The following is a 27,530-nucleotide window of genomic DNA, read 5'->3' as shown; positions in this document are numbered from 1 at the left end:
CTGCAAGGACATTAAGAATCCTTCATTAGGGACTTTCCTGGTAGTCCAGTTGTTAAGACTTCACCTTCCAAAGCAGGGGGTGTGGGTTCAATCCCTGGTCAGGGAGCTAAGATCCCACATGCCCCCCACCGGCCAAAACACCAAAACATAAAACAGAAACAATATTGTAACCAATTCAATAAAGTCTTTAAAAATGGTCCACATCAAAAAAATCTCTAAAACAAAACAAAAAAGAATCCTTCATTAAAGACAGCTTTGCTACATAGTATCCATGTCCTGAACTGGCTTCTGCACGTTCAGATTTGCATTTCTTGTGTGGCCAATACCACTTTTTTTGCTTACAACACTGCTACGTATATTATTTCATTTATTTTTATGTGATGATTGCCCATCTTGTTCTGGAAAAGAATTGGAGGAGGCCTATTATGTTAATAATAGCGTGGCAATGTCATAAGGGATTAAAAATTATACATTGTCATAAAAGCTAGAAGTATTCATTTATCTGGAATGGGTAAGTAACTTACTTCCCAAAAGGAGCTTCTTCATCGTTTTTTACCCTAAGACCAGGACTCCAGTCATAAACAGAGATGGGTGGTTGGACCAGGGTTTCAAATTGATACGCCTGTGAAAATGAGTCCTTGGCAAGTAAGGAACTTTTGCAAAAGCCATGCAGATTTTCACAGTAATTCTAAAGCCACTCTTTAAAACTACTTCCAAGAACATTTAAGTCATTCTCCAATCCACTCAAATCTCTGATGGTGCAAAAGTGCCGATTCCTGTGTGGTGGCAGTGATGATGAAAAGTAGATGTGGACTGAGAGGGGGGCAAGAGGCCGGTGGTGGTGAACAAGGGAAAGCAGTCTCTCCACCAAGGCAGCTCACATCTGCACTCCCAGATGTGGAAGACATTGGATTGGAGTAAACTCCATACAGTGACAGTATTGTCTGTTGAACACTGTGTTGTTTTTACCCGCCAGAGTTCTTGGACTCCCTAATCAATAGAAATTGATCAGAGGCCAGATGAGGAATCCAGGCAAGGCTTTTATTGGGGTCCCTGCTGCAGAAGGGGGGAGCAAGAACAAGTAGTAGTTGCCCTTGCTAGCTCCCTGAGGGGAGTGGGGGGGGCGATCTGGTTCCTTATATGGGGTGAGGGGAGGGGTGGGGCCAGGGGTGGGGCCAGAGGGATGTCCTAGGTGGTCTGCCCACCCCTTGGTGGTGCTGAGTGCAGGGAGCATGCCCAGTACTGTGCTTTTGCTCCCGGCTCTTCAGAAGTGGCAGGTGGGGTTTTTTTTTTTTTTGGTCTTTTTGTGTCGTCTTGTCCATAATTTGCCCCAACTGCACACGCACGCAGCTATTTTTAGTCCCTTATAGTTTCTTTGTATTTTCTTGCGGGAGGAGACCTTTGTCCCGGTGCAAGCCCTGCAGCAAAGGGTCCCAGGTCCCAGGTCCCAGGTCCCAGGTCCCAGCCTGTCTCATTGTTACTCTGCTCCCTTAGGTCACATGCAAAGGTATGGCTTTGGGTGGATTTCTCACCAGGTATAAAATGTGACCATCAGAACCAGGGTGGGCCTGCCCTACGTTTCCCCTGGCAGAGCTACTGTCTGATGACACAAATTCTCAATAATAGCCTCAGAAAAGGGGCATAAGCAGAAGGGTGATGCAGGATGGGTGATTTGACCACGTGTGGTCACAAAACAAGTGCAATCAAGCCAAGAAGGCTTCTGTCACCCAAAATGATTATAATTACATCAGGAGAAGGCAGCATAGTCTAGTAGTTATGTGCATAGAAATTGGAACCAGACAGCCTGAGTTTGTTGCTTGCCTCTGTTGCTTTTTAATTATGTGACTTTGGGTAAGTTACTTCCCATCTCTAAGTCTCGGTTGCCTTTATGCCCTTATCAGTGGTGTAAAAGTAATAGATATAAGTGCTTGGCATGTCGTTAACAACCTCCTACAGACTTACAATGTGCATCATCCCTGCACCGCCACCCGTACCATCCTGTCCCTGCTCATCCCAGGAGAAGGCCCAAGGCCCAGGGACCTCTCATTACCATTTGTTCCCCATCACAAAGGTGTGGGGAGACACACTGTGATCACTCAGAGGGAGAGAAGAGTCCCGTCTGGCCCCATCCCCTCTGCATGTGCCAGAGACCCCAGCCAAGAAGCCCTCAGCTCTGAGACAGCCACTTGCAAAGGGGTCAACTGGTAGCACTTCCTACTCACCTTGAACAACTCTGATGCAACAGTCAGAGCACGAAGCCCCAGTTCGTCTCGATTTGTGTCATACCAGCCACCTCTAGTGCTGAGCTAGGGTTGAAGCCCACACCTGCACACACCCCTGAACCTCTCCTTCTGTAGGTCCCCCCTCCACTGCCCCAGAGGATATGTGCTGGATTCCTTATTGACCTTCACCCCATCTCCAGTCCATCAGAAACCCCTGCCCTGGGCTCCCTAGATATGTCTCCAAGTCCCACTTTTCTCCATCTCTCCTGCTGCCCCCGTGGTCCAGCCCACTTCATCTCCTGCCCAAACCACTGCTGCTGTTCTCCCGCCTCTTCCTTGGCAACCACATCCCTTCTCCACATAGACCCATAAATTTCGTCATGCTGCTCCCCTGTTTAAAGCCCTTCAGCGGTGCCCCATGGCATTTAAAATTTGCCCATCGCCCCTCCATGGCCCTGAAGGCCCATCATGATGGGACCCTTGCCGGCCTTCCATCCTTTATCTCATGCCAGCTCTGGGCCTAACCACACGGGCCTCCTTTCTGACCTTGGGACTTTGCACTGGGTTTGCCCTCTGCCTAAAATGTCCTCTGCACCTGTGGAAGGCTGCCTTCTTGACATTCTGCAAGTTAAAGCTCACAGGTCACTTCTCAGAGGGGCCTGGCTGACCACCCTACCTCCTGAGCCCCATGTATTATGAGGTCATCTCCAGTCTGATCACACAGTACACTTCTTCCATGAGAGCATCCTTTTCATGTACTGTCGCTCCTCCTTCACTGCACGAAGGTTCCTTGAGGACACACTGTTCACTGTTGTCGCCTCAGCATCCCGAACAAGGCCTGACCCCATAGCAGTTGCTCAACAAATACTGGTTGAGTGCATGTATCAACACAGGTTTGTGCACTCCCTCAATCCTCCACCATTTGGCCCAGTGCCATCTACACGGTAGACAACGATACTCAAGGCATATCCCCCCACCTTCAGAAGTTCGTGTCTTAGATGTGTACCCGCAAAACTACAATAAAAGTAATAGTAATAAGTGCCTAGATGCCAGACAAGTGGTTACATGGGCCACCAGGTGTATTCAAATGAGGTAGAATCATTTCCCACTGAGGCCATCTGAGAGGGCTTCGAGGAGAAGATAGAATTGGAAGTGGGTGGGATTTGGAATTGGCAGAGATGAGACAGAAGTGAGGACTTTGAAGGAAGCACGAGTGCAGAAGGAGGGCCGCCCCGAGATGGAAAAGCAGGAAGCAAGTTGTGGCAGAGACGGGAAGAGGTAGGCAGGGCAGGCTCCGGAGGTCCATTAGGGCCCCCTGCCGACCCCTTTGAGCAGCTCAAGCACTTTGATCCACAGAGGCAAAAAGCAGGCTTCCCCACAGTCCCCAGTGGTGAGCCTGCAAGCCTCACCTATCCTCAGTCTCCGAGTTTGATCTCATTTGCATAAACACACATGTGTGTGTGAGCACACGTGTTCAGGGAGTGAACTATAGGCTACTAGCTGTAAGAAGCTATCCAGTAGATTCAATTGTGCCAAATATTTGTACTCTATTTTTAACATCTTCCAAATATTGTAGCAAGTAATGTGTTGTCCTTATGGGTAAAAAATCTTCAGGGAAGTCACAAACAAGCTCAACTTTAATTGTATTCCTGATGTGTTAACTTGGGTCAATTCATATATATGGGGTTTTTTTTTCAGCCTCTAAGTTTTTATTAACATGAGTTTTCAAAAACAAGCATCCATATTAGTGTGGGGGGCGAGGGTGGGGGAAGAGGGAAGGACAGGGAGAAGGAATTCTGCTCTATTGGTAATAAAGCTCCAGGTTCATCCCATCGTGGATTTCATAGTCCCCCAGAGATACGTGGTCCTTAAAAATCGTGTACCACTTCTTCAATACGATCTTGTTCCAACGGGTGCCAGTTTGGGCTGCAATCAGCTTCTTAAGGTCCCCGATGGTGTCATCAGTATTGCATTTAACGCAGACCTTCTTCCCCAGACGGTCGTTGCAAACAACCTCGATCATCCTGGCTGGAGCTCGAATCTCCTGGAACCAGCAGACGCCACACCAAGCTCCTATATGTTTTTTTCTAGTATCCAAGACCTATTACGGATATAAAGCTTAATAATGTAATAGAAGGCTTTTACTTTGTATGTGGTTTTACTTCTAGCAATTGTATTTTCCATTAAATACCCAAAGGCTTAAAAGTAAATTTTTTTCCTACTCTGGTATTTATCAACAGGAAAGCTTGTGAGGTTGTTACATTTGGGCATTTAATTTTAGTTAAAATTGTCATATTTCCTTGTATAATTTCCCTCCTATTTTTCAAACCTTTAGAGGTATCACAGACGGTGATTCAAATGCCCCACAGACTCACAGATTAAATGGAAATTATTAACATCCATAGTAAGCCACTGAAGACCATTCCAGGCCAAAATTATGTTATTAAAATACTTTTATTTCTTTTCTTTTTTTTAATATTTTTATTTCTTAAAAAGTTCACCCTGTGTGTGTGTGTGTGTACACCTCCCTACCTTTTTAATGTGTGACCATGTTCCTTTTATCAGTTGATTTTCATAAGAGAGCTGTAAAGTAGACACGCAGGTGAGACAGGCTGCATTTTGGGGTGGCAGGGATTAGAAAGACCAGCAAGGAGGTCTGAAGGATGCCGGAAGTAGCAGTGATCAAACTTCACTGTGTATCAGAATCATGTCCAGACTTTCTGTGTACCTTTTCCCTTAGCTCAGTCTATGTGAGAAAGACAGAGAGACACAGAGAGAGAGAGAGAGAGAGAGAGAAGCTGTACATGTGATGATTCCATCAATTCCGTCTGCAAGCGGAGAACCAGTAGCCTTCCTAGGCTTTGCCATGCCAGCAGTTGCCCCAAAATATCGTCATTGATTCTGAAACAAGACAGAAACCAGCTTTCTTTCCCATCCAATCACTGCCTCCAAAACAAACAATAAAAAAAGTAAAATAAAATAAACAGAAGAACCTCCTGGATAATTCCAAAAAGGTCAATGCTGCCAGCGTTTGTTATGTAATAGATTTAAAAATCCTTCCCCAGGGGTTTCCCTGGTGGCGCAGCGGTTGAGAGTCCGCCTGCCGATGCAGGGGACACAGGTTCGTGCCCCGATCCGGGAAGATCCCACATGCCGCGGAGCGGCCGGGCCCGTGAGCCATGGCCACTGAGCCTGCGCATCCGGAGCCTGTGCTCCGCAACGGGAGAGGCCACAGCAGTGAGAGGCCCGCGTACCGCAAAAAAAAAAAAAAAAAAAAAGAGAGATGCACAAAAATCCTTCCCCAGGCTGTACCCACAACTTTGACCACACTTTGGAGGGCCTGGGCTGTTCCTATTGACCCTGGTGCCCTGGCAGCAAGAGAGTGAAAGAATCATCCTTGCTTTTCTTCCTGCTAAAACTTAGACGTGAGCAGTAACAGGGGAGATTGGGGAAGAAAAATGGGAAGTGGATTTCTCAGTGCTAGCCCAGTGGTTCTCAAAGTGTGGGCTCAGACCAGAAGCATCGGTGCCCTGGGAAGTTGTTAGGAACCCAGATTCTCTAACAGAGACCTACTAAATTGGAAAGTCTGGGGGTCATTCTGATGTACAGGAAAGTCTGGGGACCTTGGAGGCAGACCACGGTCTTGTCACCAGCGGTGCGCTCACCAGCCATTCAGCGGTGACGGCTCAGCAGGCTCACAGAGCCAGTACCCGCTGCCCTCTCTGCCCCGCTTCCCGTGCCTCCCACCCTGCTGCCTGGTTCCTGCATGTGCACCGTGACTCTAGGCAAAGAGGGTCACCGTCGGGCAGGGTAGGATCCTCTGATCCCATCACAACTTCCTGGGAGACCAGCAATCAGTCCTGGCCTCAGGGGACCATCTTTAACCTCCCTGGGTGCTCCTTTGCCCACCTGCCTGTCGGGAATTGGGTGAGAACCCCTGAGGCGGTCATTGTCATCACAAGGACCAGTAAGGGTGACCAGGAGGACTGTCCCTGGCAGGGAGCACTACTGACAACAGCAGATAGTGGAGAGGCCACAGCATGGCGGTCACTGGACAGTAGGCCAAGGAGCTAGAAGGCCCCAGTGGACATGGGGGCCTGGCGTGTGCACAGCGCCTAAGGGCTTGCGCGCGTGATGCTTCTGCACCAGTAGGTCTGGGGAGGGGGCTGGGATTCTGCATTTCCAACAAGTCTCCAGATGACACCCAAGCTGCTGACACCCACCCTGTGAGCAGCGAGGTGGTGGATGGTCGCAAACAAGGGCAAAGAAGTCGTACTAGTAAATTCGCCACTCTGCCCTCCAGTTTGCCCAGCGTACACAGCCCAGTCCCTGAAGGCGACCCAAAGCAGAGGGCTTCCCCCAGCCTGCGGAGGCCTCCTCCAGCTGGCGTGTGGAGGGCTCGAGCCAGGCAAAAGGCATCAGAAGCAAGAACGAAGCCCCCGGGTGCTGTTGGCCAGGGCTCCCCATCCTTGCCCATGCCGTGCCCACCTCCCACAGAAAGGCACCCTCCAGAGTGTGCCGTGCTCTGAAAACGGCACCCAGAGCCCCCAGAACATAGGTCACCTCTGTGCACTCAGAAGCAGAACCCAAATTCCTGCTGCTCCTCCCTCTCTCCCTCTTTCTCTCTCTCTCACTTTCTCTTTCTCTCTGCAGCAACAATCCTGTGACTGTGCTCACTGGGGGCCTTTGAAAGCAATGGCCAAGATAGGCATCTTTGCTCAGAGAACTAAAGGACGTGAAAACTGCAGGGTCTGTTAATAAAAGATGCGGAAACTGTACAGCATGTCAGTTCAGAAGAGATTTTCTGCCACGTGAGAACCATGATCCGTGATCCCTTCAATGTCTTCATTTAAATTTTCCTTGTCTCATCTCCTCAGCCAGAAGACATTGGACAAGCACCAATAGTAAACGCCCCAGAAGGTGGAAAGGTCGACTTGGAAGCCTTCAGCCATTTTACAAAAATCATCACACCAGCAATTACCAGAGTGGTGGATTTTGCCAAAAAGTTGCCTATGTTTTGTGAGGTGAGCAGATTCCTTTTCCTTCTTCATTCTTTTTCATTATAGTTTCCTCGATCTCCAGGAATACTGACTACGACGTGTAATTTAATACTAATTAGTCGGGGCTTAGTCATCTGAAAGCCACGGCAGTACAGAATGGCAATGCACTGTTTCGTGCGCCTCCCCACCTTCTCTGTTGGGTCGTCATCCATTAGCTTGTCCACATGAGGTCGACAAAGAGCCTCTCGACCCGCCTGGCTCCAGGCGCAGGAAAACATGACAGCCATCACTCCATCAGTCAGCACCTGTGATGTCCTGGTTGCCACGCCCAGGTGTGCCACGTTAAATCCAGTCCTGCTAACAGATCAGCAGGATAGCTCTAATTAACCCCATTTCACAGATGGGGAAAATTAAGATCAAAGAGATGAATTTCACCCACTCAAAGTGAGGCCCTGGTTCTTTTGAGTCTCCATCTGTATTATTTCCACTACGTATCCAGCAAGATGGCTGTGTGGTGGTTTCTTCATCCTCAAGGACAGGTGAAATGACCCTTACAGAGCAAGGATCTTAAAATCTCCTTAAGTCTTCCCTCTTAGAAGCTCACCCTTTCTTGCCCCACCTTCAGGGCACACTGAAGAGCTCACCCACCAGAGCTCATAGACTTTCCTCGGGACACTTCATCCCAACTGTAGCCGTCCTACCATGTGGGAGCTGAGGACACGGGCTCTGCAGGGGCAAGCGTCCTGGATTAGTTATCAGATGTCTTCAAACCTTGGTTATCTCATCTTTAAAATAGGAGTCATAGTAAGATCTACCTCTTAGAACTATTAGGAGGCTTCAATGGAATAATTTATAGGTAGTGCCTGGGTCATAAATGTTCCATAAATTTCAGCTGTTAATTCTGCTGTTCTTTCATCTATTATATTACCATTCTGTCTCTAACCTTCTTTTTTTTTTTAATCAAATGGGGTTGATTATGTTTTCCGGAGAATCTTTCCCTTCGAAAAGCCCCACCGAGGGCCAATCTGTTGCTCTTCAGACCACCAAGAGGTCCCAGAAAGATATCAGAGAGGGCCACGTCCTGCCCCGGGCCCCTTACGGAAGCTACCTGAGTGCCAGGGAACCTAGTCTCCCCCAGAAGGAGGCTTAGTGTCCTCACCTGGAATGATCCCATCCCACCGTGGCCTCCAGTTCACGTGCGTCTGAGTTTGCAGTCATGGGAGCCCGCTAGGATCCTGAGAGACCTCAGACCCTAATAGGGACCCTTCTCGTGGCCATTTCTGAGCCTCCACAGAAGCCATACCCGGAAGGACAGAGCAGTGGGCTTCGGGACGCAGGGATCTATCTGGTCGTAGGCCTCGCTGAGACAGAGTATATGCCTCCTGCTCACCCCCGGCTGCAGGGTGCTGGGGGCCAGGTGCCACGCGGGCCGGCCAGCAGCCCCATGGTGGGGACCACTCGTACCCACCCCAGAGGAGTCGGTGAGCCCTGGACGAGGAACTGCGACTTGTACCTGTATTTGGTGTGCTTTTCCATGCCTCTGACCATTTTTTTAAATTAACATCTATTAAAGTTTTGGAGGCTGTTACAGAAATCATACGTATTCATTGGAGACCGACACAGCACAATAAAGGCAACAATTCATGGTAACACCACCAGGAGATAAACTGCTGACATTTTGGAGCGTAGTTCCTTTTCTCAAATCTGTGTGTGTATACACACGTACATATATACACACACATACATATATGGAATATATTAATATAGTTTGTACCATAATGAACGTTCTACTTAGGGAACTACCTTTTCAAACTTCTTACTAAAGAGTAAGGGGCACATATCATAACGGTGCGGGTCAATGAATTGTCACAGACCTAACACACCCGCGTAACCAGCACCAAGATAAAGAAACAGATCACTACCAGTACCCTGGTGTCTAATGCCTTAACTTTCTACCCTCAGCTGTAGAACATAACATTTAAGTGTTCTTTCACGAAATAATATTGCTTAACTCTACAGTTAATTACTTAATTTGTATACAATTTTTAAAGGCTACTTTCCATTTACAGTTATTACAAGATATGGCTCTATTCCCCGTGTTGTACAATACACCCTTGAGCCATCTTATACTCAATACCCCTCCCCCCCGACTGGTAACCACTAGACAAAATAATATTTAATGACCACATAGTATGCTAAGGAATAGCTCTCCCATAATTTAGGTTATCTGCTATTACAGGATCTTTAGCTCACATCCAGTTTTTCACTAATATAAATATTCTGCAGTGAGCATCCTGGTACCTATGCCCAGTTCACAAAGCTGCCTATTTCCTAAGGGCAAATCCTAGAAGTGGAATTTAAGGACCTTGGCTACACCTTTTAGGGCTCTCGATATGTGTTGCCAAGTTGCCCTCTAGAAAGTGTGTACCCTCTCGCGGCTGTGCTGAGGACACCGGCTTCCTCTGACTCCAGGTACCACCTTCCGTTTCTGTGCACTGGGTTGAGTTTGTTTCCCTGGACCTCTCTTGGTCCTCTCTCTCCAGGCTGTGCCCTCTTTTCTCAGTCCCTGGTGTCTGGAAAAAACTCCGTTGAGTTTGCTAGCTCAACTTGAGCTAGCCTATCAGTCCTGTGTTCCCCTTTGAATACCCACCAGAAAATGTTTTTCAGAAAATATAAAGCTCATGGAAACCAGCCTCTGAGAGATATGTCAGTTAAAGAAAGAAAAGAAGCCTTCGCCACCACCAGCCACAAACACACCGTGCACTTATGTCCTTGGCAAGGCTGAGGGCTCAGCATGCAACTTTTCAAGCATGAGTTGTGGCGAGCTTCTCCCTTCAAGTTTCCCTTAGGAATTTACGTCTGCTTCAAAGTCATGATTTCATCTCTATCAACCCTGATATTTTGTAGTCTCCAAACTGAAAAAAAATGTGGGCGGGCGGCTACTTTGACAGCAGAGATGTGTACGTTTCTGGTGTTTGTGGCCTCCTGAGGGCCTTTACCCTTTGACACCCTCTTTGGCGTTCCAAAGAACGTTCCAAAGAAATGAACTGTGGAGGCCCTGAGCTACCTGTGGAGTGGGCTGGAGACCCCAGGTGGCCTTGGGGACCAGGAGTTTCATGCCAGGGGCAATCTGACGCATCTGCTGTTCAAATCGCACTCGCAATAGTTTTCTGCTAAGATCCATGCCAGCCTGCCAACCGAAGGCTTCGAAAGATCTGACGTCACTGCGGGCAGAGCTGCCAAAAGCGCACATAAGAATCACTTGTTAGAGTGCAGGGCACTGGCATCCCTGCCAATCAACCCGAGTGACACTCTCCCAGGAGCCAGGCAGAGTCTATGGGAGGCCCCTGCCTCTCTGCCTGGCAGGCCCTTTCTGGAGCGTTCTCACAATGGAAGTATTTTGGCAGGTGACTAAGAGATTGTTTGCCCACATGTGGAGACAGGCCTCAGCAGGATCCTGCAAACCCCTCTTAAAGGAAAAGGCATCTGGCCTAGTTTTTAAACCGTTGGTGATCCTTGACAAATCCTTATTCTGCTTTTATTGAAATTTTAACTCTTAGACGTAAGTTTTCAAATGAAAACTTCTACTTCATCTATAATCAGACTTGGCTATGATGATGGGGCCTGCCCAAGTCTGCATACTTTGTGACAGCTTAAAAAAAAGAAAACAATGGTTTTATCTAATGAGTCATTTCTCTTTGCTACTCTATGTCCTGTGGTTCTCAAGAGTCGGGTCCCTGAACCAGGTGCGTGGGCGTCACCTAGGAACTTGGGAATGCAGACACCGAGATGGCAGGGCCAGCAGTGTGTGTTTAACAAGGCCTTGGTGACAGTGATGGGGCTGCAGACAGGACCGCTGCCCTCGGCAATAAAGCCAGTGTCCACCCACTTCAGCCAACTTTCCACTTGCCTGTGGAGGATCTAGCTAAGCTCCGGTCTCCTGTTTCCTACCAGGCCCCAGGGCCAAGAATCCAAGGATGTAACTGAGGAGTACAAATTAGAGCCTAATTAAAAGCAAATCACAGTCATTTGTTTTTTAATGAGTAGAAGGACAGAATTCACATGAATGGATTCCAGAACCAAATACAAAATGCCTTTTATTCTGTAGAGAAAGCAAAGCAATTAGAAATTAAACAGTAAGGTGGGTAGGTTGAGTTAGTAAAAAATATGAAATATCACGTACTTTAGAGGTAATTCAATAGTATTACTTTCAGTCTGACATAATATCTTAAATTGAACTAGTTAAGTGTTGCCAAGTGTATTTCCCAAAAGAGAACTGGTACCTGCTCTAATGAAGAGATAGAAATTACGTGTCATTACATGTTCGTTGTTTACGGAAGCGCACACCCAAAGCCCTTCAGAGAGCGAGCTCTCCTCCTCTCTTGGCCTTGGATTCTGGCAGAGCTGGCTTCCAGCCCTCGCCTCACCCACAAACACTCATGGGACTCCCTAGCATGTCGCTCGATCTCTCAGCGCCTGAATTTCCACTCCTTTCAGTAAAATTGGAATTAGAATATTTACCTCACTGCATTGCTGCGAACATTAAACAAGGTGATGCATGTAAATCTTAGCACGATGCCCAATTCATCAAAAACACCCATTAACTAATAGTCTCTCAAACTACTTTGATAATGGCACTTAAACATTCTCCCTCTCCAGAAAATCAAACTCTCATTTTTTATTATTTCTCTTCACAAAGTTTTTTTTTTAAGTTTATTATTGATGTTGTTATCACGTTATCACAAATCCTAATTACCAGGGCAACCAAATGAGCTTAAAATGAAATTACCACCCTGGCAGAAAGATCCATGTGGAGTGATTCTGGTGCCCGAGGTGCTGAGGAGAAAGTAACAACCTAGGAGCCAGGAGGTCTGGATTCTGGTCTCACCTCTGGCTCACTAGGTGACTGAGCAAAGATGGGACATCTCTTGGCCTTTTAAGAGATTCAGGGAGCAAACTTGCTTCAAAAAACAGAGCAGGGCAGTTGCCAGCTAAACGGTGGAGTCAGCTGTTGACTGTTAGAGTTACCAGACCAAAATGGGGGTGCATTCAGGCAGGTCTCAGTTGGTGGTGTAATAGACACCCCCGTGACCAGCACAGTTTCACATGTGACTGGAATATAATGCAAACGACCAAGATTAAAGTTGGTGAAGATTACGAGCAGTCTGGAGTATGAAAAATGGTTGTGGATGTCTGCAGCCGAGCAGGAAGGGAAGGCTACGGGCTCACGGAGGGCAGGACGGGTGCTGCTTGCGGGGGACTGTCCCCGTAGCCCTGAGGGTCCTGCGCACGCTTCCTAACTGGCAACTGTTCCTTGCTGACGTGCCCTGGTTCTTTTCAGCTGCCATGCGAAGACCAGATAATCCTCCTCAAAGGCTGCTGCATGGAGATCATGTCCCTTCGCGCTGCTGTGCGCTACGATCCAGAAAGTGAGACTTTAACCTTGAACGGGGAGATGGCGGTGACTCGGGGCCAGCTGAAAAACGGGGGTCTCGGGGTGGTGTCAGACGCCATCTTCGACCTGGGCATGTCGCTGTCTTCTTTCAACCTGGATGACACTGAAGTCGCGCTCCTTCAGGCCGTCCTGCTGATGTCTTCAGGTGAGTGTGCCCAGACCGGGCATCCAGAGAGCTCGCGCTTGTCTGATATGCATTCAGATCACTTGATGAGTTTCCGGCCCCCCGGTAGCTTCAGAATCACGTCTCGCTCCCCTCCAGCGAGCGAGCGAGCGAGCGGGGGTTTGCTGACGGCCTGGGACCTGAAGGGGGGTGTGGGGCTCCTGATGCTTTCTGCAGTCTCCCCATGTAGTGGGGAGGGAAAAGAGGAGCCATGCTAAAGGCTCGATGAAATGGTCCACCTTCAACAGACACTGCCCGGCCTGCCTGGGGCAGTTGGCCAACCCTGCCCCCTTCTGGTTTTGTGTGTACTGGACTTCGCACAGGATGCTGGTGTCACTCGTACCCTTATCCCGTGTGGTGGGCAGGCTCTAGCACGGCCTTCCCTTTTCCTCCTCTTCTGTTGTTCACCCCCTCCTGTTGAGTGTGTGAGAACCCATGACTTGCTCCACTTAGAATCTGGGGAATTCAGTGTCACCCATGTGACTGCGTTACATTATATTATACGCGAGTCCCTCTTGGGAGCAGATGTGCTCTGACAACTCTCCTTGCTCAGGTGACAGGGAGCTGCTTGTGGCCCCTGGAAGCCGAGGGCAGTCTCCAGTCAACAGCCAGTGAGAAGCCAGGGCCCTCGGCCCATCAGCAGAATTATCCTTAAAGAAATAAAATGTGTAACTCATGTAAGGCCTCCCTGTGACCTCGAGTGAAGCTGCTAGGGTCTCTGGCCTTCAGTGTCCTTTAAAATAAAGAAATTGAACAAAGTTAGTGCAGAGCAACATCATGTCGATTTTCTGTTTGGATGAAAAGTTACAGGATCGTGTGGAGAATTTATCTGGCACATGCAAAGAGAGAGAGGAGAGGGGGAACAGAAGGGAGATTCAGCAGAGCCTCAGAGCAGCAGCATTAAATATGAAGGAAAACACGAAATTAAAATGCACAAATTGCAATTTGAGCTGGATAGCAGATTCCAAAAGCCAGCATATTTTGTTTAAACTCAGAAGGGTGCATTGAGACAATAGCCCTGATTCTTCCTTTCAGATTAAGCAGAACCCTACTTAGAGTTTTACTAATACAGATATTTCAATAACTAGACACGTGAAGCATGAATGTATTTGATCAGAGCCACAACCTGAGGAGAACTGGGCAGGGGGATGGTAAGGCTCCCTGGAGCTGTGTGAGAAATTCATTCAGGTTTATACGTTTCTTTTTTTTTTTAATTTTTCTTGAGGTATAATTGACATAAAACATTGCCTTAGTTTCAGGTGTACAAGATAATGATTGGATATTTGTATATATTTCAAAAAGATCGCCACAATAAGTCTAGCTAACATCCATCCCCATATATAGTTGCACATTTTTTTCTTGTGATGAGGACTTTTACACTCCTAGCAACTTTCAAATATGCAATTACAGTATTATTAGCTATAGTCACCTGTACATTACATCCCTATGACTTACTATTTTATAACTGGAAGTTTGTACCTTTTAACCCCCTTCACCCATCTCACCCACCCACCCCCATCCTCTGGCAACCACCAATCTGCTGTGTCTATGAGCTTGCTGGGGTTTTGTTTGTTTTTTAGATTCCACAAATAACTGTGATCATATGGTATTTGTCTTTCTCTGACTTATTTCACTTAGCATATTACCCTCAAGATCCATCCATATTGTTGCAAATAGCAAGATTCCATTCTTTATGACTAAATAGTATTCCAGGGTGGGGTGTGTGTGTGTGTGTGTGTGTGTGTGTGTGTGTAAATCACGTCTTCTTTATCCATTCGTCCATCAATGGACACTTAGGTTGTTTCCACACTTTAGCTATTGTAATAATGCTTCAGAGAACATGGGGGGTGCAGATATGTCTTTGACTTAGTGATTTTGTTTTCTTCAGATAAATACCCAGAAGTGGGATTGTTGGGTCATATGGTAGCTCTATTTTAATTTTTTGAGGAACCTCCATACTGTTTTCCACAGTGGTTGTACCAACTTACATTCCCCAAAATAGTGCATAAGCGTTCCCTTGTTATTTCTTTTCGATAATAGCCATTCTGACAGGTATGAGGTGATATCTAATTGTGGTTTTGATTTGCATTTCCTTGATGATTTGTGATGCTGGGCATCTTTTCATGTCCCTGTAGGCCATTGGTATGTCTTCTTTGGAAAAATGTCTATTCAGATCCTCTGCCCATGTTTCAAGTGGATTGGTTGGCTTTTTGCTATTGAGTTGTATGAGTTCTTTATATATTTTGGATATTAACCCCTTATCAGATATATGATTTGCAAATATCTTCTCCCATTCAGTAAGTTGCCTTTTCATTTTGTTGATGGTTTCCTCTGCTGTGCAGAAGATTTTTAGTTTTACATAGTTCCCTTTGCTTATTTTTGCTTTTGGAGTCAAATCCAAAAAATCGTTACCAAGACCTAGGCCAGGTAGCTTACCACCTATGTTTTTCTAGGAGTTTTATGGTTTCAGGTCTTATATTCAAGTCTTTAATCCATTTTGAGCTAATTTTTGTATATGATATGAGACAGGGGTCCAGTCTCATACTTTTGCATGTGGCTATCCAGTTTTCCCAACACCATTTATTGAAGAGACTGTCCTTTCCCTGTTGTATATTCTTGGCTCCTCTGTTGTGAACTAACTGACCACATATGCATGGGTTTACTTCTAGGCCTTCTATTCTGTTCCTTTGATCTATGTGTCCGTTTTTATGCTAGTACCATACTGTTTTGATTACTATAACTTTGTAATATTATTGTAAATCAGAGAGTGTGACGCCTCCAGCTCCATTTTCCTTTCTCAAGATTGCTTTGGCTATTCGGGGTCTTTTATGGCTCCATACAAATTTTAGCATTGTTTAATCTATTTCTGTGAAAAATGCCATTGAATTTTGATAGGGATTGCATTGAATCTGCAGATTGCTTTGAGTAGCATAGACATTTTAACAATATTAATTCTTCCAATCCATGAGCATGGGATAATATTCCACTTTTTGTGTCTTCTTCAATTTCCTTCATCAGTGTCTTATAGTTTTCAGTGTATAGGCCTTTCACCTCCTTGGTTGAATTTATTCCTACGTATTTTATTCTTTTTGATGCAGCTGGGAATGTTATCTGCAAATAGTGACAGTTTTACTTTTTTCTTTCCAATTTGGTTGCCTTTTATTTCTTTTTCTTGCCTAATTGCTGTGGATAGGACTTGTAATGCTATGCTGAATAAAAGTGGCAAGAGTGGGCATCCTTGTCTTGTCCTCTATCTTAGAAGAAAAGTTTTCAGCTTTTCATCATTTAGTATGATGTTAGCTGTGGGCTTGTCATATATGGCCTTTATTATGTTGAGGTACAGTCCCTCTGTACCCACTTTTGAAACCCAATTGTTTGCAGCCTAGATATTCCCCTGTCATCCAGCCTTCTTTTTACATGCTTTTATCATTTTTTTGAAACTGCCTTGATTCCTCTCCTACACCAGTGGTCCTCCCATGACTTGGGAAAGTTTCCTGGGCTGTACATGGTCATGGTCTCCTCTAGCTCCAGCTTCCCACTGTGACTCTTCTCTGCACAGGGTGACCCTAGCGTCGCTCACGTCCCCTTTTCTTTTCATTTTAATTTCCCAAGACACCACCAACCCAGGGCTGCTATGGTAGCAACCAAAGGTATAAGGGACGGGAAGGTAAACAACTAAAATTTGATATTGTGCTGTTTTGTCTTCACCAGCGTTTCTTCCCATCGGACATTCCTCCTCTGGCATCCAGGCCTCCTGAGATCTTCACAATCTCTTTTCACACCTCTCTCTTCTCTGCATGTCCATGCTTGTCAAAACCCTTCCCTCATTATGCAGAGTATTTCAGCTCTCTAGGCAAGGCTTCTCTTTCTGTAGCCTAGGAGGGAGGCATCGCCCTTCACACCCAAGGAGGTGATTTGTCTAAACTAGAGACACTTATCTGAACAAAGCATTGACTCGCTTCATGTAAGTTACGCCACTCCCTGGTATCTTGGTCCCTGATGCCCCACAGTTCCTATAGCCTCCATGCCCATTCCTAGGAGTTGAAAGTCCCTAGATCAGCCCACTTCACACTAAAGGGCTTGAACTGGACCAGGCAAGCCTTCTCATTTCTGCCTCCAAATTAACCTCCACCTTCTTTCTTCCCCTCAGACCGCCCAGGACTTGCCTGTGTTGAGAGAATAGAAAAATACCAAGATAGTTTCCTGCTGGCCTTTGAACACTATATCAATTACCGAAAACACCACGTGACTCACTTTTGGCCAAAACTCCTGATGAAGGTGACAGATCTGCGGATGATTGGAGCCTGCCATGCCAGCCGCTTCCTGCACATGAAGGTGGAATGCCCCACGGAACTCTTTCCCCCATTGTTCTTGGAAGTGTTTGAGGATTAGACTGACTCATTCTCATAATTCCAACAGCACTGCTGGGTGTCATTTCATTCCATTGCCTAGCTCTTTTTTGTTTGTTCCTTTATTTCCTTGTGTTGGGAGGGATTGTTTGGGGGAAAGGGGAGGTAGTCCTTGGCCTAGACATGGATGAAATTGCCCCTTGGATGCGGGTACTTGTAACTACTGCATTTTGTTCTCCAGTCCTTTGATGTGAATGCTTTGGAGGTTTTACAGTTGTGGAGGTGGCAGGGGACAATCATTAATTCACCAGCACCAAGCCATCACCAGCTCCCATGTGTCCCAGTCAGAGACTGGAGCAAGCAGAATGGTGCGGCAGAAGACTAAAGAAGACTTAAAACCAAGACAATATCGTCATCTTGAACCGATCCTGATTTTTGCAGCACTCAGATTAGCACATTGCAGACCACCTTTGGTTAGATGTGGCTTTCAGCTTACCAGGGAAAGGTCTGAACAAATTTTTATCTATTCAAGAGCATGCTGTTTTCAGCACTCTTTATTCTCTCTTAGCAGCCTAACCTGGAATGTATAGGAATATTTGTTTCCCAACAATTAGCTGTCCTTTCACTATAACTGTTACAATCCTATGATTTAATTCGAGTTATACAAGGGCATGACTCAAAGATGTGCAGGTGGTTGACGGATTGAGGCCAACTAGGAAAATAATTTCTTTCAGTAAGCCCAAAGAAATTCGAAGTCTTCACGAATGTCAGTGACTCAACAGTTTCCAAAAATTCACCTAGTGTTACCTCATAGTAAGAAGGCTTCTTACAGTTTAGGCTCAGAGAAAATTCCCACAAAAATCAAACCTATTTTACAGTGTTGTCGCTGCTCATGGACGTCTGACCCCTCACCTCCCAAACTCCTGAAGTTATTCAGCCTGACTGCATCTCTGCTGAGCTGACAACACATCTCCCTATGGATCAACCCTTCTAACCAGGGAGCGATAACAAGCTGAAATCTAAGTCTTGTTCTGGAGGGATGCCGGGGAGAGATTAGTGCGGTTACGTTCTAAGTTGGAGGAAATGCAGCGCTCTTAGAGCCTCCTCTCGTCCCGATGCTCTGAGGTTGCTTCCTTCTGGTTTTAGATCCTCAAGCTCTTTGCTTTACTCACAAGTGTGTCCTAGGCCCCTTTTCCCTCTGACTCTGAGGCTTGGCTCTCACCAAACAAAGCCTGGTGCGGCCACTGACCCTCTGTCCCTCTGACAGCCTTGCCCTGAAAGACACTCAGCAGGAAACACCTGTACACCATGCACACGAACCCTCACTCACCCTCCCTGCCCAACCAGCCTCCCCAGTGACAAACGCTGGAGTAGGGTGTGCCCAGATGGCAAATGGTGCCCCTGGTCGCTTCAACGTCAGAAGATGGGCAAAGGATATACCCACGCAATTGAATGTATCTCATTCTTCACTGGCATGGTAGACATAAACTATTCCTCTGCCTGCCTTGTACTGCCTTATCCTGGAAGTATTTGGGAAAATAAGCCATATCAGTGAAACTTGCCTAAAAACCATGTGGATTAATTCTTTTTTAACTGGCCCAGAAGTCAGGGTGCCTGAGTGCTAGTGTGTGCTGTCAAGTGGTAGATTTGTGACCTTGAGTCTTGGTTTTCTCACCTGATGAATAGGTCATGAACTCTAAAATCCTCCCATCCTTAATATTGTACTAGCTTGGGGGACGGGAGAAGGGGGATCAGGTTCTTTTGATGGTTTCTTTCACATTCAAATTTCTAACTTTATTAGACAGAAATTGTGGCCCTCTTAACAGTTAAGGAAAGTACATTTGGTGTTGATTCAAAATAGGAATTTGACATACTTCTCATCAGTTATTTACAGAAAGGCATGATGGCTTTGGAAAAGGAAGAAGAACGGCATTAAAAATCCCAAGTGTGACCAGAAATAATCTGGGAGGAAAATGATTTCTTTAAAGTGCTAAAGCAATTATACTGGCTTCTGGGGAGGAAAGAAAACAAGAACAGCACTATGGAACTTGCTAACCAGAGAAAGGAAATAGGTGGAGAGGTTGAAATTATGAACGTGAAGCTCACGGGCAGACTACTGGCTTTGACTTATCTACAGTGTTTGGGTTCTGTTTTCTTAGGCAGCCTCTAGCCAGTCTCCTCAAGCCCTCATGTTAACATCTCAGCTCCCTCTGTTGACCCTCCTTGGAGAACTACTCTTTGAAACATAAGCGCTTCATCACCTTCTCTGCTCCGGGGCAAGTCTAAGAAGCTTTTTGGGGTGGGGCAAGTTTTCCCTCCGAAGGGAAGGAGAGAAAAGCAAGCAGGGGGATCCTGGAGGTTCTCCTCGGTCAGCAAAGTTCCCCAGGAAAGTCCCCTCAGTTTGTTTGACAGAGATTCCCCAGTGCATCAGACACCCCCAGATTCAGTGTAGCTACAGAGCCTGATCTAACGCTGCACTGGAATACTTTAGGGATTAACATGATTGGCCATTGGCCCAGCAGTTTGGTAGATCGACAGCGACCCAACCAGCCCCAAGTAAGTATGTTTGACCCTTGGCTCCCTACATGACTGCCTTAAACAGGCAAACCCCTGATCTAAAACTCTTGTCGAAGGCTGACTACTTTATGCTGAGTAGGACAAGCCTTCAGGTACTTCAGGTTGAAAGGAAAGGCCATAAGGACTGAAAGCACAACCCCAGTGGTCAAGGTGACTCATTCCTTCTGTAACTGACTGAGGTACTTAGTGCACCTCAAGACTCCATCCTATAAAACTCGATTAGGAGAGATCTGCTCTGGATTATTTAAAACATTTTTTCTTATGTTGTCCAGACTTTCAAATCAAATGTGGACTGACTGAAACCCTTCCCAGTGGGGAGACATCCCAGTAGAGGAGAACACACCGTACAACTGGGATTCCTATTTATAAATCACTTAAATTTGGGGTGTCCGATGTGTGTGTGTGTGTGTGTGTGTGTGTGTGACCCTCAAGTGTACTTTGCTCTTCAATTAGACGTGAAGCGTTTCTAGAAATAGTGACAGAAGTTAAGATCTTTTCTTCTTTACGGTTCTGCTCAACACACCGCGTGCCGCCTCCGAGCTTCTTGTAGTCACGTGAGCCTCGGTCCTCAATGGCACCCTTGCCGCGTTGCTGCCTCAGCCCTGTGATGCCTCTCACCTGTGCCCCGAGAGACGCCTCTTCCACCCGCAGCACGGTCATCGGACCGCCCAGCCCGGCTCCACCCCCGCTTCACCTCTGAGTGAACAGGGGTGCAGGCTTGGTTCCTCCTCAGCCCCAGCCTCCACGAACTGTGGATGCCCTCAAAGCATGTCACTGTCCGTGATACATTTTTATTCTATGGACCTCTCACCCATTCGTGTCATGTTGACCTTTTGCTGCATGAGTCATAAAATATGAAACTGGTCTTATGGTTCTTGAAATGTAGCCATCATTTGTAAGGCTAAACCTTTTTCGTAAACTGAATTGAAGTGAATAACCAGGCCACAGTTCCTCTTCCAAAGGAGAACGCTTACAGACATTTGAATCTCGTTGTCCTTTCCAATGGCTACGGCATCAAGGTTCTAAAATAAGCTCGTAATTTTTCCTGTTATTTTAATAATATGGAAATATTAGCATAGTGTTTCTTTTGATAGGGACAGACTATAATCCATATTTAAATTTTATAGAGAAGAAATTTTATTGTACTGTGATGTAGATATTTATTATCCAGGTAAGGATTTGCCCGGTGTGTATTTTTTACAATTGAAACATTTTACTTTAATCTTTAAAAGAAAAATAAAAACTTTAAACACACACACACACACACACACACACACAAACAGACTAAGGTAAAAAAAAAAGGTTTGGCCTTATCACAGACGTTTTACTGTGCTGTACAAATGTTTGCAAATGCAAAAAGTGTGCATTTCTAGTGTGTTTCTACATTCATTAATGCCGCCTTCAAGAGCAATATTGTGCAGATAAAATGCTGTTTGTGGCTTTCTGTTGCACAGTTAAAGCTGACCCACCTTATGCACAAGACAATCAGATTTAAGTCTGTCCTCCTCAGGATGCAGAAAATACCCATGTACGTTACGGAGCACAATGCAAGACAAAGGAAGACACTTTGATTACATGTGTATTGCTGACAGAGAAGATATCAGGGCATGCATGAGTTGACATTATGCTGCTCCTTTCTTTTGGTTCTTCCTAATTGGCATTTTTCATTTGATTATAGAGCCAAATTAGTTATGAAGCCTTTCTTCAGAGAAAACACCTTTTTTCCCCCATCATGTTTTCATGTCCTGAGAATCAGAAAAATTCAACAGAATAGGAAAAGATTTACAGTCATTGGAAGATTTGTTTTGCAAACGGTGTTAAGTGATATTGCTAGATCGGTAATATTTTTTTCAGCCTAAAAGTCTATTGAAATCTGTGATCAAAATGTTTTAAACTATCCAAAATGAAAATTTGTATATTTGGGAAAAGTGGATTTTTACATAGCTTTTGTATGCAGATATTAAATTGTAATTATGACTATAGCGGGCGTAGATAAACTCATAAGCTACAATTCTAAAAAAGAAAAAAAGAAAAAGCTTATAACGGATATAATTTCCTGTCTCTTTCTTTAAATATTATTATTTTCTACATAAGCATGGGGTTGCCTACTCTTCTCATCTCGCTGCTTCCAAAGGAAGGAAAACAGGGATGTAAGGGCATTTGTTTCATAAACATCCACTAGAATTAGCAAATTTTCTTGGGAGGAGGGCATCATGGGATGGAGGGAAGTAAAAGGCTAATGGAAGATATCCTCTTTGCAAGGGTCCATAGAAATGGGGTGAGGAGGGAAGAGTGAAGTTTTTGCAGCTAAAGGACTACATTCATCATTTTATCTCAAAATGTTCTAGAATATTATTAATGGAATTATACTACCATCAGCTATCAATATATGTCTCAATCCCCAATTCTCTGAACACATGTGAGTTAGGACTCTTGCTGTGATTGAGTGGCAAAAAAAAAGTTGCCTAATGGGAATATATTGTCCATAATATCTAGAAAGTCCAAGAGTGAGATGGCTTCAGGCGTGGCTGGATCTGGGCACTTAGTACGTCAGGATGTGCCTCTTTCCATCCCTCTGTGCAGATTTCCCTTTGTACAAATTTCCTTCAGGTGGACTTCATGCTCACATAGCCTTTCCTCCTATGATGGCCCCCGGTAGCTCCAAGATTAGCCTTCTAGCTCCAAACCAGTGGAAAGAGAGTTTCTCTTCCCCAACAGTTACAATGAAAATCCTAAGCCTACTCCTCATTGGCCCAAATTGAGTCATGTGCTCATTCCTGAGCCAGTCACGGTGCCAGGGAGGACAGATATGCTAATTAGCTTAATCCTCTGAAATCCTGGAACTGGGTGGAGGAAAGAGGGATAATGAGCCCCATCTAAACTGGACCAAGGGTTGAGTCAGGAATGGTTCCTCAAAGAATATTCTAAGTCTTACTACTATAAGAAGTGGGAGGAACAGCAAGCAAGCAAAAGAACAAATGCCCACAGCACTGGTTCAGTCTGAAAGTACATCCATTTTTGATTCAGCAACAAGTCTCCTGAACAGAGAGGAAGCTCAGCACGATTTGGCCAGGTCGTGCAAGACCATCTTCTAAGGGGCCAGATGAACCACTGCATCTCCGGATGGTTCCCGTGGGACTGGGGAAATAATTCATCTACCAGCTGTCTCCTCCCACTATCAAAATGGGATGGACGCCCCTCTGCCAGGTTGTACACGCCTGGCCACAGAGCAGCTCTGGGGGTGTCTCTTGCTTCGGGAGCAAACGCAATCCCCCAAGTGGAGAAAGTTCTCTCCACTCCCACAGCTGGGGCACAGTCCATCTAGACTGGGTGACAGACCAGGTGGCGAGTGGGGTGAAACAAATGGCCCAGGCCCTGGGCAGACAGCCGGGGTTAGAGGATCTGCAATGATCTGATACGGGGCTCCTCCAGCCAACAAGTTCTATGGCTGTCTGGAGAAGCGGCACCAATTCCAAAGAGAATCGTGAAGCTCCACAAACAGCCAAACCTATATGTCACTGTACCATGAATTTGGATGCATACAGGCTTTTAATTTAATATAAACTGATCATGTAAATTGTCCACTTGGCTACATTTCCTAAGAGTAGCTGAAAGAACTCAATAGACCATTGATTTAATTATATGATATTAGTTGTTCTTACAAGGCCAAAATTTTTTTTCCATATAAATATCTAGCTGAATATTTTGTAGAAGCCAAGAGAATTTTTTTATTTTTTCCATACAAAACCTCACTTTGGTGCACACATGTTTGGAATCAATACATATGAAAAGTGAAGTCAGATGATGTGGCATGAAAACTCTTCTTTTTTAGGATAGACTGAAACCATCATCTTTACTTTCTTTTGACTTGTTTGCACTAATTGAAATGAGGGAGGGCAGATGCATGTAGAGTAAACCATCTTCAAGTTAGCAAGTCTGAAAATTCTTGTGCCCACAAATCCCAACAGATATAGAGACATGAAGAACACCCCTCAGTTTTACCCTGAATCCCACAAATATGCTGCAGTTTTTTGTGTTGTAGATATGCAGGTTTATTTGATTTCTAAGGACTTTATAATTTTCTGTATGGGCATCTTTAGCCTCGAAGAGAGCTTTGAGGATTTCTCTCCATTACCTGGAATCAAAGCCAAGTAGGGGCTTTGTAACAATAAATTATTTCAAAAGGTGAAGAACCCAAAACCAAGGATCATTCATCGGTACGTGAGCTGCTTTGGGAGAATCCAATTGCACGTTTCAGGAAGTTCACCTTCTTTTTCTCCAGTACTTTGGTACAAATAGCACTCATCATTTACTCTCCACTCCAGAATCCCAGCAGCCTTCCCAGAGGATGGGCTGGGTGTTGGTGCTGCCTTCCGGAATTCTCCACTGCCACAATGGAGTGTATAATAACAGCCCACCAGGTAATGAACACCTACTCAAAGTCAGGAATCATACTAGACCCTCTGTATTATACCTTTAATCCTCCAAGTAAAGGCACAAAGTAGGTGTTAGTATCCTTATTTGACAATGAGGAAATGGAGGCTCAGTGTGAATAAGCAACTCACCCAACATCACACAGTGGACAAGCGTCAGAGCACATAGGGTCCCAAGATCCGTATTCTTTTTACAACCTGCACTATTAAGACCAGCATAGACTTAGCTCCTGAAGAAAGAGCAAAGGCAACTCTGCTCTGGAAATGTTTACCATTCCCCTTCCAAAGAAGCTCCCCTACCCTAATGCAAAAAACACGCACATCCTGAAGAACAGCCACCTGGTCTCTCATTAGGTGTTGTCTATTGCAAAATCACTCATTGGCGTTGCAACACTGAAGAGTAATTTCTCTTGGCAGGACCTGTTTATAACCCAGCTGACTTCTAGAGGTGTCAGTCTAATGGGAGGACATTTTGTTTGGCTAAGCATTTGGGGGTCCGAGTGACCAGTTAAGTTTGGGGAGAGCCAAAGTGCTCTGCATAAGGAAAGGAGAATTTACAGCAATGGAGGTTGAGGGGCTACAGAGAGGACACGGAGAAACACTTAAGATTCAAAATAGGACATCATGAGACAACTCCCTCAGCTTTAGATAATCAACTTAAAAATGTCAAATGCATGGTGCGGGGGAATTTCTTTTAGAAATAAATGAAAAGGGACATTCCGTTACCATCTTGATATGAAACAACAGAACCCCAGATCAAAGGGGATCTTGATAATACATTATCCCAGAATTCATGGGGGTTCCTTTTTTTTCCCCCAGGCCCAAGGAGCACTATTTATTTATTTATTTATTACCATCTTTATTGGAGTATAAATGCTTTACAAACGTGTGTTATCTTCTGCTTTACAACAAAGTGAATCATATACATATGATACATACATATGTTCTCATATCTCTTCCCTCTTGCGTCTCCCTCCCTCCCACCCTCCCTATCCCACCCCTCTAGGTGGTCACAAACCACTGAGCTGATCTCCCTGTGCTATGCGGCTGCTTCCCACTAGCTATCTATTTTATGTTTGGTAGTGTATATATGTCCATGCCACTCTCTCACTTTATCTAGTTTCAAAAAAATTGAAAGAACAGTTTTTCAATGCAATTTCACCTAGCTCCGAAGACAGGGCTCTAGCTGACATCTGGAAGATAGATTTATTTAAGGCTGCACATAGACATGAGGATAAGTAACTAAATTGAAGGTCCTTGTGGAACTTTCCACAGGAAAGCAATAAAAGCCTCTTTTATCCAACTTTCACTCATATTTGCAATTAAAGGAAGACAGCAAAAGTCTTAAACCAAATATTAGCAACCTAACCCAGATACGTTAGGGAGAAAATTTTTACAATACTGGTAACATCTGGGGCTTCCCTGGTGGCGCAGTGGTTAAGAATCTGCCTGCCAATGCAGGGGACACGGGTTCGAGCCCTGGTCTAGGAAGATCCCACATGCCGCAGAGCAACTAAGCCCGTGCGCCACAGCTACTGAGCCTGCGCGTCTAGAGCCAGTGTTCCACAACAAAGACGAGCCACCACAATGAGCAGCCCGCGCACTGCAGTGAAGAGTAGCCCCCGCTCGCCGCAACTTGAGAAAACCCGCATGCAGCGACGAAGACCATGCAGCCAAAAATCAATCAATTAATTAATTAATTTAACAAATATATATATATATATTGGCAATGTCTGAAATGTTATGGGATTAGTATCAGGAATATACAGGTCGGTTTTCCAAATCAATAAGAAAAAGACATGAATTGCAATGGAAAAATAGAATAGAATAGAAGTAGAAGCCCAACTGGCTAACAAGTATACAAAGAGATCCCCTACCTCACTATTGGAAATGGGAAAATCGACACCACTTTACCCACAGAAAACACCAAGTGTTAATAAGAATATGAGGAGATGAGGACCTCATCTCCTGCGGAAAGTGTCCATTTTTCCTGTGGCCAGTGACTCTACACGTAATTCCACTCCTGGCAACACACCCCAGACTCTCACACGGATCTACAGGCATTGTCATCCGAGCATCCCAGACTTTGTAGTACCAGGGAGTTCAGGCTAGGGAAGCAGAGAGTAATACTGGGTGGAGGGCTTCCTATCATGGAAATCACCATAGCATCAGCAACATTGAACCAGACCTGCATACAGAAACCCGTATGAAACAAGACAGCACCATACCACTGACGTAAACTACAAACACATGCAAAGGAACTCCATATTTTTACGGGGAATCATATGTAACCAAGGACATATATCAAGCACATTAGGCTGGGTGCCTATGTGGAAGACATGAGGAGAGAAAAAGAAATAAAGCAGGAGAAGGGTCGCAACAGGCTGGTGATTCTAACCATCATGAAATGAGGGGGATGCTAATCTCAAGTCCTGCACCTGAGGCCCCCCTCCCTGAAACTGCCAGGCTTTACTTATCTCTTCCCTATCTGTTCCATGAGTCATCCCTCTTACAGTATTGCCTAGGTGCTGATGGGCATTAAATGATGAATCCTGGTGAGGCACACGACCCACGGCTTCAGAACCCAGGAGATGAAAACAGCACTAGCCTGGAGGTGACTAGGGGAAGAAAAGAGAGAAAGGGGTAAAGGTCCTGCTTAATAAATGGCTTCCAGCTGCCAAGCCTACTTTCCAGCGAACTCTAATGTGAAACTCCAAAACGTGAGAAAGAGACAAGGCTCTGGTTAAACAGCTCTGTCCATTCAGCCATCCCAAATCCCCAAAGCAAATCTGTCTCTAAGGATTCCCTAAATCTGCATCAAATTTCCGGAAACCTCTGATCTAGAAACGCTTGCATTCACAAGCCAAGTCTGGAGTGATGAATGGCAGGGTCAACTTTATTTAAAGGGCCAGGGTAGAGCCACTAATTCTCCTTAACATGAAGCAACAGTCCACAGAGAGACAGGCCTGGACCAAAGGATAAGCCTCCTGGGACAGGAATGGGAAACCTGAGAGATGGTCTCTTGTGGCCACTGCTTCTGCTCTATCCTTTTAAACCAAAATTCACACACCTCTTTGATTTTTATGAGTCTGGAACTGATATTCTATTTGTTTGTGCCACGTAAGCAGGTTAAGCAAATTTAAACTAAAATATTCCTGTTTCTTTTGAGTTCCTCTAATTCGGAGGGCTTATGAACCGGGAACCAAACCATTTCAAACGGGGAAATGATCCAAACGGAGAACAGTTAGCCTGCGGAAGACTTGAGACAGCATTCTAGCTCGCATGCAAGACACCTGCCATAGAACAGGAAATCACCTTGTGCCGCGTTGCT

The 27,530-nt window shown here is 45.4% G+C and overlaps 2 protein-coding genes across 10 annotated transcripts in view; one reads left to right on the top strand and one right to left on the bottom strand.

Annotated features, from left to right (window-relative positions):
• Positions 1 to 22,006, top strand: part of THRB (thyroid hormone receptor beta) — a 383,013-nt gene extending 361,007 nt beyond the window's left edge. For all 9 annotated transcript variants that reach the window (XM_081235681.1, XM_081235682.1, XM_081235679.1 and 6 more), the window contains 3 exons: positions 7,100 to 7,246; positions 12,564 to 12,822; positions 16,991 to 22,006. In XM_081235681.1, the coding sequence (XP_081091807.1) occupies positions 7,100 to 7,246; positions 12,564 to 12,822; positions 16,991 to 17,232 (648 nt within the window). In that variant the 3' untranslated portion in view covers positions 17,233 to 22,006. The remainder of the gene's footprint in view (positions 1 to 7,099; positions 7,247 to 12,563; positions 12,823 to 16,990) is intronic.
• On the bottom strand, positions 3,923 to 4,289 carry LOC308617612 (ubiquitin-like protein 5). The gene has a single exon (XM_081234831.1). The coding sequence runs from the start codon at positions 4,243 to 4,245 to the stop codon at positions 4,024 to 4,026; it is 222 nt and encodes a 73-aa protein (XP_081090957.1). The 5' UTR covers positions 4,246 to 4,289; the 3' UTR covers positions 3,923 to 4,023.
• Positions 22,007 to 27,530: the final 5,524 nt, after the last annotated feature.

The sequence above is a fragment of the Mesoplodon bidens genome, assembly GCF_964165515.1.
Source record: "Mesoplodon bidens genome assembly, chromosome: 5".
NCBI lineage: Eukaryota > Metazoa > Chordata > Mammalia > Artiodactyla > Ziphiidae > Mesoplodon > Mesoplodon bidens.
This window is presented reverse-complemented; position numbering and strand designations above follow the sequence as displayed.

Coding starts and splice junctions, on each gene's coding strand:
- LOC308617612 (XM_081234831.1), bottom strand. CDS start 4,245: ATGATCGAGGTTGTTTGCAACGACCGTCTGGGGAAGAAGGTCTGCGTT.